The 12,811-nt window shown below is 40.2% G+C and overlaps 1 protein-coding gene across 1 annotated transcript; it reads right to left on the bottom strand.

Annotated features, from left to right (window-relative positions):
* Nucleotides 1-419: 419 nt before the first annotated feature.
* On the bottom strand, nt 420-824 carry LOC142845081 (large ribosomal subunit protein eL42-like). Its single transcript, XM_075963838.1, has one exon. It carries the CDS (start codon nt 803-805, stop codon nt 485-487), a length of 321 nt encoding a protein of 106 aa, XP_075819953.1. The 5' UTR covers nt 806-824; the 3' UTR covers nt 420-484.
* Between the last annotated feature and the right edge of the window lie 11,987 nt (nt 825-12,811).

The following is a 12,811-nucleotide window of genomic DNA, read 5'->3' as shown; positions in this document are numbered from 1 at the left end:
TCTTAAGGGGAGGCCACATGCCCAGCAGTAGATGGCCAATAGAAAATTAATTCAGAAGCATCTTTGGAGGTTCCTTATCTCCTAATGCTGTGTAAGGGCTTTAAAAGCAAGTAGGCAAACAAAACCTTTTTATTTTATTCATTTTCTCCCTCCTTCTTCCTCCTCCCCCTCTCTCTACATTATATATTATATAATATACATTATATAATATATATATATATATATATATATTATAACTTCTGGTTTTGTGTTTTTATGGGATTCCTGAGTGTGTGAACAGTGGGTCTCTGCATCTGTATCTGTTTCTTATGCTTTTGCTTGTGTATTTTCCCATCTATTTGTTTTGTTCTACCATAGTGAGTTTATTTTTGTTTTATCTTCATTTTATTTTATTTCCATAATTATCCCTTAGAAGCCTGTTTTCTTTCTTTTTTTTTTTTTGAGTGAAAGCTCATGATTTTATTGTCATCATAACAAGGTCAGCTTAGAACTGGATCACTTGGCCCTTTCTCTTCTTATCACCACCCAGTTCAAAATGCTTGCATCTCTTAATAGCCAGCATCCTCTTAGATCTGCAGTTGGGCTCCACACATTCCAGTCTCAGCACAATCTTCTTTGTAGTTTTTGCCTTTTTGCGGAAAATAGGCTTAGTCTGCCCACTATAGCCACTCTGTTTCCTGTCATAACGCTGCTTTCCCTGGGCATACAAAGAATCATTGCCCTTCTTGTACTGGGTCACTTTGTAGGGTTGGTGTTTGCCACATTTCTTGCAGAATGTACGGCGGGTCTTAGGAACGTTCACCATGTTGGCGGGTGCGATATCAGCACAGAAAGCCCCTGTTTTCTTTCTAATGAGAGACAGAAAGAGGATGGGTCTGGATGGGAGGAGAGTTGGGAACGAACTATGAGGTTTAGATCGAAGCAAAACTGAAATAATATTGTATTCTATGAGAAAAAAGTCTTTTTTTCAATTAACGAAGAAATATAAATAAATAATACAGTGTACATACCAAACATAAGCACTCAATTTGATGAATTAAATACTATAATATATAAAAATACAAAATAGCCACAACTAGGTAATAGTTGGTGACATCAATGCTATTCTTCCACAAATAAACATGTTATATTGACAAAAAAAATAAAGAGAAATATCTGAGTTGAGTGAGATTGTAGGTCAGCTGGACCTAACAGACATCTATAGAAAACTCCAAACACTGCAGAGCGCATGTTCTGCTCAGCAGCCCAGGGAGCTTTCTCTAGTACAGATCACATAGCAGGACATAAACTAAGCTTTAACTAATATATGACCACTGATAAAATTTCTTGTATTCTTTCTTACCACAGTAGACTAAAACTAGAATTCATCAACAAGAGAAGATATATAACACACCACACACAAACTCATTGAGATTTGACAGCCACTATTGACAGATGAATGGGTCATTTCAAAAATGAAGAAGGAAGTTTAAAAATTCCTATAATCAAATGAAAACGAAAATACAATATATTAAGTTCTAGAATACAATGAAAACTGTCTTAAGAGGTAAGCTTGTTGCTATGAGTACCTATGTTAAAAATTAGAGACATCCCAAAGAAATAATTTAAAACTACACCTCGAAACCTTGCAAAATGTCTGGGCATGGTGGCTTACTCCTTTAATCCTATACTCCTTTAATCCTATCACTCAGTAGGCAGAGACACTTAGATCTTTAAGAGTTCTAGGCCAGCTTGGTCTATATAGGAGGTTCTAAGACAGTTGGGGTTGCATAGTGAGACCCTGTCTTCTTCTTCTTCTTCTTCTTCTTCTTCTTCTTCTTCTTCTTCTTCTTCTTCTTCTTCTTCTTCTTCTTCTTCTTCTTCTTCCTCTTCCTCTTCCTCTTCTTCTTCTTCTTCTTCTTCTTCTTTCTCTTCTTCTTGTTTCTCTTCTTCTTCTTCCTCCTCTTCCTCTTTTTCTTCCTCCTCCACCCCTTCCTTCTCTTCCTCACCTTTCTTTTTCTTTTTTTTTTTTTGTTTTTTGAGACAGTTTTCTCTGTGTAGTCCTGGCTGTCTGAAACTAGCTCTATGGACCAGGCTTGATGTGGGAGTGTCATATATCAATCTGTTGATTTCATTGGTTAAGTAATAAACAAACAGCTTGGGCTCATAGCTTAGAACATAGGTGGGTGGAGTAAACAAAACAAAATGCTGGGAGGAAGAGGAAGTGAGGTAAGACGCCTCAGACAGAGATGCCATGCTCCGCTTTCCTGGGCAGAGGCGATTCAGCTCCGACCCAGGATAGACGTAGGCTAGAATCTTCCCGGTAAGCGCACCTTGGGGTGCAACACAGATGATTAGAGATGGGCTAAATTAATATGTGAGAATTAGCCTAGAAGAGGCTAGATAGAAATGGGCCAAGCAGTGTTTAAAAGAATACAGTGTCCGTGTAATTATTTCGGGACATAAGCTAAAGCTAGCCGTGGGGGCGGCCGGGTGCAAGGGACGCAGCCCGCTGCTCCTTTTACTACACAGGCTGGTCTGGAAGTGAGAGATCTGCCCACATCTGTCTCTAGAGTGCTGAGATTAAAGGTGTGTATATCACTATGCCCAACAAATAAACTTTTCTTTTTTTAAAAAAATTTTTTATTTATTTGCTTGTCTATTTGTTCATTCATTCATTCATTCATTCATATAAGAAAGGGTTTCTCTGTGTAGCCTAGCTGCCTTGGAACTCGTTCTGTAGATCAGACTGGCTTCAAACTCAGGGATTTGCCACCACTGCCTTCCGAGTAATGAGATTAAAGGTGTGTGCCACCACTGCCCAAGATCTTATCTCAAACAAAACAAAACAAAAAACTTTGGATGAATAAGAACAAGCCAACCCCAAAATGAGAATGGAAAGAAATGATTAAGATCATGGAAGAAATTAATGAAATGAAAATGGAAAAAATACAAATGATCAATAAAATAAAGGGGCTATTCTTTCAGAAAATAAGTAAGATGGACAAGCCCTTAGCCAAGCTAGCCAAAATACATATCCAAATTAATAAAATTAGAGATCAAGAGGGAGACATTATAACAGATACCAACAAATTTCAGGAAATCAGAAGAACATACCTAAAATCCTTATTTCCACTAACATAGAATATCTAAAGGAAACAGGTGAAATTCTAGATGCATATAACCCACCAGAATTAAGCCAAGGTGACAGAAATCAGTCAAGTGATTCTATGACAAACAATGATATTAAAAGAGCAACGACAACAACAAAGACCCCCACCTTAAAATCCATTTAGGTTCAAATAGATTTCCTACTGAAATCTAGTAGATCTTTGGAGAAACAGCAGTACTTCCTGGTAAACAGTCCCACAGAAGAGAAAGGTAATAAATGCTTCCATATTCTTTTCAATAAAATACTGATACCTAGATAGTAGTTTCAGATAAAGACTCAACTAATATCCCTTGTGAACATCGATGTAATATTTTCTCAACAAAATACTTCAAATAGAATTCAAAAACACATGAAAATGTTTAGTTAAAATGATAAAGTTGACAAACATACAAAATAGCATACAATCACCATATAAATGCATTCAAGGACAGAAATCACATGATCATCCCAATATATAAATTGATTTTGACAAACCCTAACAAACTTCATGATAAAAATCCTGAGGGCAATGACAGTAGAAAGAACATAAATCAATACAATAAAGACTACCCATGATAAGCCTATATCTAACAAGATACTAAAGGACGAATAACTCAAAGTATTTCCCCAAAACAGAAAAAAAACAGGGTGCCACAGCTTCACAACCTCCCCCCTCCCTTTTTTGAGACAGGGTCTCTCTACATAGCCTTGGCTAACTCACTACATTACAATACCGGACTCCAAATCACAAAAATCTGCCTGCCTTGGCCTTCCAAGTGCTGGGATTAAAGGCGTGCACCGCCATGCCTAGCTCACATTTTTTATTTTTATTTAATACAGTTCTTTAGATCTTAGCTAGAGCAACAGGAGAATAGGATGCAATAGAAAAGCAGTCTTTATTTTCAGAATAAGTGCTTTTGTTTATAAGGAACTCTATACATTCCACAAGAAATCTCTTAGAGCCGATAAATACTGTCAGTAAATGGAAAGATATAAAATTAGCCTAGAAAAACCAATGTTTCTGTACATTTAGACCAAACAATGTGAAACAGTCGCATTCGCAATTGCCTTTAAGAGAAAAAAGACACGTGAAAGAATCTCCATGGTAAAAGATCTATACAATGAGAACTAAAATACTGAAGAATAAGAGAAGACACTCATGGACTAGTCAAAGCAATCCTTAGCAAAAAGAATAATGTTAGAGATTCTCTACACTTAATTTCAAGTTAAGCTACAGAACTTGATAACAGAAACAAGATGGCACTGGCATTAAATTGTACCTGTAGATCAATGGAATAGTGTAAATACAGATAGAAACCTGTGCCATTATAGTCATCCAATGTTTTACAAAAATGGGAGAAAAGAATATATTGGAAAAAATAGACTGGTACTGGAAAAACTGGATATCCACGTGTAAAAGGCTGAAACTAGGTCTGACTGCTCACCCTACACAAAAATTAATTCAAAGTTAATTAAAGGTCTTACTGTAAGAAATAAAGCTCTGAAATAATTTGATGGAAATAAAATGGTAAGCTATGGGTGTTGGCAAAGACAGAATTCAAAAAGCGCGAGGCTTGAATTATTCAGGAAGTAATGACAAAGGGACTTGAGGGAAGCTGAAAGGTTTCTGCACAGCCAAGAAGAAGCCGATCGAATGATGATCTGCCAGCTATGTATCAGACACAAGATTAGTAGCAAGAATACACAATGAACTCAAGCTCAAGTTTAAAAAAAATTAACCAAGCTAATAAATAAACGAACTAATAAAATAGTCCTCAAAAGAGGAAATACATATGGACATATGAAAAATCCGCAGCTCCACTGTTTAGTAGAGAAATGCAAATTAAAATAATATTGCAACTCTGCCTCAATCTAGTCAGAATTACAATGATTCCCAAATCAAATAGCAAAACATGCTGGTGAAGGGGTAGACAAAAGAAAATTCTGGATAGAAACAAGCCCACTCACTCTGAGATGAATATGGAAGTTCCTCAGCAAAACTCAAAATCGATCAACCAAATGACCTAGTCCCAACTATTGGCCTACAAGACTCCAAAGCAACAAGTCTGAGCTGCTTGCACAGCGATTTTTATTGCCCAATGCTCACCACAGCAGAAGAATGGGTAAAAAGGGGTAATACACATAGAAATTTCTCCACCAAAAAGAACGAAACTACGTTGCTTCAGAAAAATGGATGAAACTTGATTGAAATGAGTTCATTCAGTCTCATATATTTTCTCTTCTATGTGATCCCTAGATTCTATATAATTCATTAAATAATGTATGATTATCTGGCAAGAAGCTGTCTAGAAAGACAAAGGAAATTAAAGGGAATGTGAAGGAAGCAGAGAGGTGGGGTGGGGCATATACAGCGGTGAATATGCTCTACAAACATGGCTTTACATGATTCAATATTATATATAATGAATATATACTATATATACTTATATATAATATTTATAATATGTATGTATGTGGGGTTTTAACTGTAGGAGGAACTCAAAGAAGGTAGCTAAGAAATAATATAAACACACATACAGATAAATAAAATGAAGTAAACTTAGGGAAACTGCGAATCCTGTTTTTAAAAAAAAGAGTATAAATAATAAGTCAAATAAGCAGACTGAAATGCTCTCTTTACCCAGGAAAGGCAGGAAGGTGAAAAGAGCAGAGGGTGAATGGAAACGCCCAGACAGTATAATTTACTGCAATCACGTGAGAGCCCCTCCCTCTCTGCACGGGTGATCTAAAGTAGAGACTTCAAACTGGGAACAAAGGGAAGAGCCTCCTGTTCTCACCTCTCGAGGCCATTAGTTTCTAAGAGTTGCCCCATAAAGCCTCAAGAAGGCAAGAGAAGCAGACAGTATTTCTTCTGACTCCCATAGATCTACATCCAATTCTGTAAGTAATAAGATGACAGAGTTCCCCGGAGGGGATCTTGTCAAAACCTAAAAATAGTCAAGAAAACTTTGACTCCCATATTTCCCCTCATCCATCATTAGCATGCAGTTTGGACGGATATTACTGGGTTTTAATTTCACTTCCTTTCAACAGAATTTATGTCAAGGTTTAAAGGATTTATACAGGTTTATGCTTCTAAGAAATTCTTTACACAAACTCCTAAACCCTAAGGTATAGTCTACGAAAGGCTTACACAGAAAAAAAAATTAGTAGAGACTCAGAATTTCCTTATGAACGAGACCAATTGTATCACAGAAATCTCCAGAAATAGCCATTAGACTGAGCACAGTATCAGAGCACATGCCATCACATTGAACAAGATGAGTCCCGTATTTTTTTGTCAGAAACAATAACTAGAGGCAGCAAATCTAAAACTTCACTCTGGGACTTGAATCAAAGGCGTAATGGCAGAACACTCATTACGTGCCAACTACAGTTACATCAGCTCTTAAAAACATGTGGGAGGGTGTGAGAAGAGAAATGAGGACCAAAACGTTGATGATCCTGAAAGCTGAAGGGAGGCTATAAATTGTGTGCAGAAAAAAAAAACATTATTTCAAATACTTAGTCATGAACCATTTAATCATAATAGTTTATTTAAGAGAAGAAATTACTTTGGGATAATACCCAAAGCCCTCACGTGCCATTATAATTCTCCTCATTCTTTGTTCTTTGCTTTCTTATTTCTTATAACTGTACACTCATCATACATAAGCCTGTGTTTCATAAAGGTATTTTCTTCCATGTCTCTCATGTACTTTGGCACCCCTCTTTATCTTAATGGTTGAGTTAGTTATCCATTGAGTCTATTAGAATGTGGGGTATGTTTGAGAAAAACTGCATCTCTCATTTTCTCCCCACATCTTCCTGGCTTGGTTAAATGTCTGAGAACACTTATAGGGGTGAGGAAAAAAAGGCCATTTATCTTCTACCCTCTTTATTACACAAAAATCATTCTACAAATGATCCACAAACAATCCAAGCTAGCAATTAAGTCAACTTCACATAGCTATAACAAAATGCCTGAACAACTTCACAAAGAGAAGAGTTTTAGTTAGCTCAGAGTTCTTGAGTTTCCAGTTTGAGGTCAGGTAGTCCACTGGGTCTCTTGTGCAGAGATCACATCATGCTTGGAACAGATGACATGGCAAACTGGATATATCGTAAGTCAAGAAATAGAGAGATACTAACACCAGGGACCCACAATCCCTTGGGAGAGTACATCCTGAATGACCCTAGGAATAACCTCCATAAGGATTGACCTCCGTAAAGCCGATAGTGTTTTGTAAAACAGTGCCACCCTTGGGACCACACATTTAACACATTGACCTATGACACACATTCTTTGTTCAAATGATAGCACCTGATAACGGGCATGAAATGTTCACTGCTTTAAAGTTGTCAGCTACATGCACAAACTTTTTTTTCACATTTCAGTTTTAGTGTTTATTGGAGTCCAGTGCTAGACAGGCCCATTCCTGGGGCTCCCCTCCCACACCTCACAACAGCTGTGAGGTAGGGCTCTTCTAGCTCACATTAGTGTATGGAGGACAAGGGGCTCCAGCTTTTGCTTTCATTGTTTTAGAAAATACAAAAGCTATGGCCCCAATCCATTCAAATCTTAAAAATTTGGGGATTTTAAACTCTTGTTCCCCAGTGTTTTTATTTTTGGTTAAAATCGTCATCCTTTGTTTTTTGCTGTTGTTGTTTTGTTTTGTTTTGTTTTGTTTTTGAGACAGGTTCTCATTCTGGAAGCCAGGCTTGCCCAGAACTGTATAGTGTAGGTTGGCTTCAAACTCACAGCAATTCTCCTGTCTCACTCTCCTGACTGCTGGGATTACAGGTATGTACCACACCTGATCCCAAACTTTTCTCTTCACTTTGGGAAAATAAAAAATGGCCATTAGTATGAGGCCCTGTGGCCAGCAATCACTCGAGTGTGTATTATATCTCAGCAGATGGAACTGAGCCCCAGGCAGCATTCAAAGTCCAGAGCCAGCACATAAGTCACACTTGAATCCAGACATCCACTCTCTGATTCAGGAAACCCCAGCTCCCAGTCAGCCCAGTGCGCCCCCCAGTCTCTTCTAGTCAGCACTTCCTGGCTGTGCCTGGTCCTGCAGAGACCTGTTTTATTGTCCTAGAGAAGCACCCACTGTAGCAGGCCACAGGGCTGGGGTCCCATGTTATCACGGTCCAGGACAGTCACACAAAGTTCAGCGCCCCAATTCCACCCCTGACTTATAAAATGTATATAGTTTTAGATAATACTCAGAAGCTCCAGGGCAAAGGTGCAGCCAGCAGCCAGAGTTAGCTGTGGACGCCCCTTGTGCCCCACCCATGTGATTAGCCACCCTGGGCTTTGGGGCAAGCAGGGAATGAAGAGGATGAGATCAGGATACCAGGTTTTGCCAGCCTGGTCAGGCCTCTAGACAGGAGGAACTGTAGTAGCAGTCTTTAGTTTAGTCTGGGTAAGTCTGGTAGAGTGTGTTCTGCAGAGTGCAGTGGCTAGACAGACCAGCTGATGTCTCCCGCTCTTGCTGTTCCCAGGGTGGCTAATGCACAAACGTTTTAACATTAAAAAGAAATAAGTAAAACTCAAAGTACTCAGAGTGTTTTGGAAGCTAATTAGCTATTAAAACAGTGAAAATCGAGTTCATCTCTCTATATTAGTCATATTTCTGTTTCAATTATGCTATATAACAAATAATTCAAGGAACTCAGTGGCTAATCAGTACTTCTTTTGTTTCTCTCCAACATCTGCAGAATAGCTGGAGTTGACCTAATCCCATCTTGAACTAACAATATTTAGCTTCTAGCTGCCAAATGGGCTAAAGTTTCCACCTGGTCATTAACCAGTAGTTACACCAGACAGGTCTCTCCCTTCATGGAGACAGGCTCTCTTCATGGAGAAAAACAGAAATATATGAGGCCAAGCTAAATGATGCAGACACTTATACCCTTTGTTCCTATCACTTGGCTCTCATTTCTTTATCAAAACAAGTCACATGGCCAAGTCTTGCAACAACAGAACGGAGAAATATACTCTTCGTCCTCTGGGGAGAAATTCTCCAATTTCCCATGGCAGAGACACTGGGTGTCTCAGTTTCTCTCCTCTTGTTGTGATTAAAAATATTCTGACAAAAGAAAATTAAGAGGGAAGAGGTTTATTTTAGGCCACAGTTGAAGGCGCAGTCCATCATCGTGGACAAGTCAATATAGTTGAAGCCGTTCATTATCTTACATCTACAGTGAGAAGCGGAGAGCAATGAATCCATGTGCCTTGTTCAGTTTCCTTTGCCCATGTATACAGTCCAGGATCCCAGCCAGGGAATGATGCCACCCACAGTGGGTGGGGCTTCTCACATCAATTAATGTAATCAAGACAATCCCCCAGAGGCATGCCCAGAGGCCCATCTCTCAGATTATTCTAGATTCTATCTAGATGACAATTAACACTAACTATCACAACTCCACCCCGTGTGTAGTTGACACTCAAATTCAACACTTTGAAGCCATGGCCTTCCATCTTTTGTCCCAAAATCTCATGTTTATCTTGCAAAGAAAAACATAGCACAATTTTAATCCCCATAGTCTTGAACAATCCCAAACAGTTTGAAGGGTCAAAGTCTTTAAAAGACAAAAGTTCTAACTATGAGTCCCTATAAAATCAAAATCAAGTTACATACTTCCAACACATAGTGGCACAGAACAAACATCACCATTGCAATGGAATAACTGAGGCACAGTAAGAAACAATCGCAGCAAAGAAAACACAAAACCCCGTGGCCCCATATCTGGAATCTAGTGCTTATAATGTAAATATCAAGGCTCTAGCATGCTTAGGTAGACCCAGCCCTCCATCTCTGCTGCCTGAAGTACACGTAGATTTTCTCCAGATTTGAATCCACTCCATCTCTGCAGCCTTCCTAGGCAGCCGTTCCATGGTCCTGTCATTGCCATTATTCTGAGACTCGTATTGTAACTTAGGCTTCACCCTCAACAGATTCTCAGCCCTCTCTCGGGAACTCTATCCTTCTACACAGTCCCTGCTTCCGCTGCTCACCATGATTTCTCTGTCTTGTGTCTTTCAAAACCAACACCATGTGAACAAAGCTGCCAAACTTTGCTACCCGCTAAGGGTGGACGCTGGCCCTCCTTGACCACAGGCTGGCCCTCCTTGACCACAGGCTGGCCCTCATTGACCACAGGCTGGCCCTCATTGACCACAGCTAGGCTTCATTGGTTTGTGTGTGCCCGCCCTAGGAAACACTTTGCTAAACAATTGTTTTTAAGAAGCTTAAGCTCTCTACATTTAAATGACTTTGGATCTTCCCAAGCTGGAGTCACCAAGGAGCAGGGTTTATCCCCCAGAACATCTTTACAGTTAGCTCAATACAACTTTCCCTTCAGTGGCGCTGGTCTCTTCAACAATTACAGCTGTTTTCCCAGAGCCAGCTGATGATGGATGTTCTCCTCTCTTAAAATTCTTCTGCCAAACAATTCAGTCCATTATCTTTGCATTCAGCTTCATTCAAGATCCCAGTACATGGACAGAATGAAGCCAGATTCCCGGACAAAATATCAAATGAATAGTCACTAGCCTGGTCCCTCATGGAGTTTGGTTCTCTGCACCCTTAGGAGCCACGGTTCCGCCATTCACATTTTTCTCGGCACTCTTGTCTTCCAAGTTTCCACCAGGATGGTCCTTTAATTTCTTTTTCCAGTATGCTATGACCTTTGTCAACAAAGTCCCAAACTCTTCCACATTCCAGCCATAAAACAGTTCCATAGGCCTAGGAACTGTATCACAGGTGTGTCACAGAAACGGCCCCAATCTCAATCTCAATTTCTAGTTTCTCTTGTGTCGCTGTGACAAAATATCCTGACAAAAGCAACTTAAAGGATAATGAAGGCTATTGTGTCTCACATGTTAAGGCCCACCGTGGGCTGGAAAGTTAAGGCAGTGGAGCTTGAAACAACTGATCATATCGCATCCGTAGTCAGAAGAAAGTAATAGATACACATGATTGGCTCATTTCCCTTTCACGGTGTAAACGGGCCAGGATCTCAGCCAGGGAGCGATGCCACCTACAGTGGGTGGGCGCCATCACCACCGGTGGGTCCTGCCCCATCACCACCGGCCCCATCAATCCAAATCAGCCCCCACAAAGAGGCCCAGAGACCCATCTCTCAGATTACCCCACGTTCTATCAAATTGACAACGAACACTAACTTTCCCACTGAGCATGTAAGACTTAAATAGAAGCAATACAAACTGAGAACAACTACTTAATGCCTCTTTTAGAAACTCCATGTCTTACAGAGAGAAAGGTAAAGAAATTAATGAAACAGTGCAGGGTGTCTGCAAAAATGTATTTAGAAGACGTCATCCACAGAAAGTATATTTAATAACTCAAGACAGACTTCATTCTCCCTCCCTCGGATAAGTACAAGTCACACCCCAAAAGGCTTTGTCTAGGTCCTTCAGCACAGAATTCTTCTAACATGTCAAGAATGCTCTCTGGCGGCTGGCTCAGAGGGTAAGAGCACTGGCTGCTCTTCCAGAGGTCCCAAGTTCAATTCCCAGCAACCACATGGTGGCTCACAGCCATCTGTAATGAGACCTGGTGTCTTCCTTGCCAGCAATACATTGTATGCTTAATAAATAAATCTTTTTCTGGTGATGGATGGAGATAGAGACAGAGACCCACACTGGAGCAATGGACTGAGATCCCAAGGTCCCAATGAGGAGCAGAAGGAGGGAGAACATGAGCAAAGAAGTCGGGACCACGAGGGGTGCACCCACTCACTGAGACAGTGGAGCTGATCTACTGGGAGCTCACCAAGGCCAGCTGGACTGTTACCGAAAAAGCATGGGATAAAACTGGACTCTATGAACATGGCGAACAATGAGGGCTGATGAGACGCCAAGGACAATGGCACTAGGTTTTGATCCTACTTAATGTGCTGGCTTGGTGGGAGCCTAGCCAGTTTGGATGTTCACCTTCCTTGATATGGACGGAGGGGGGAGGACCTAGGACTTACCACTGGGCAGGGAGCCCTGACTGCTCTTTGGACTGGAGAGGGAGGGGGAGAGGAGTGGGGGGAGGGGGAGAAGGGTGGGAGGAGGGGGAGAAGAGTGGGAGGAGGGGGAGGGAAATGGGAGGCTCGGAGGAGGTGGAAATTTTTTTTTATTCTCCTTTTATCAATAAAAAAAAGAAAAGAAAAGAATGCTCTCTGGAGGCTGGAGAGATAGCTCAGTGGATAAGAGTGTTTGCTGCTCTTCCAGAGGACCTGAGTTCAGGTCCCTGCATCTACATTCAACCACTCACAACAGTCTGTAACTCCAGGGCCAGAGCATCCAACGCCTTAATCTGGTCCCCACTAGGACCCACACACATATGACATACACACATACAGACATATGAATGAAAATACATCTTAAAAAAGAAAATTAAAGAATCGCTGTTAGAAACATGGGTACCTTTGTTTTTCTTAGCTAATTTCTATTCATGGTTCAGGTGTCTGCTGAAGGTTCTTTACTCGGAGATTTTCTTCATTTCTTATTAGCCAAACCTGAGACAAAATTCTATTCTAACTTTCATTGTAAAACTATCAGTTTTTAAGTTTTGATAATGTTATCCTTATAGACAATGTACTGTGATTATATGTATCTCCATCCATCACTTTCTCTTTCTGTCCTCCTCTTCTGTCCCA

Source organism: Microtus pennsylvanicus, chromosome 2 (genome assembly GCF_037038515.1).
Source record: "Microtus pennsylvanicus isolate mMicPen1 chromosome 2, mMicPen1.hap1, whole genome shotgun sequence".
In the NCBI taxonomy this organism is placed as follows: Eukaryota; Metazoa; Chordata; class Mammalia; order Rodentia; family Cricetidae; genus Microtus; species Microtus pennsylvanicus.
Note: the sequence above shows the minus strand (reverse complement) of the source record. Positions and strands in the feature narration are given on the sequence as shown.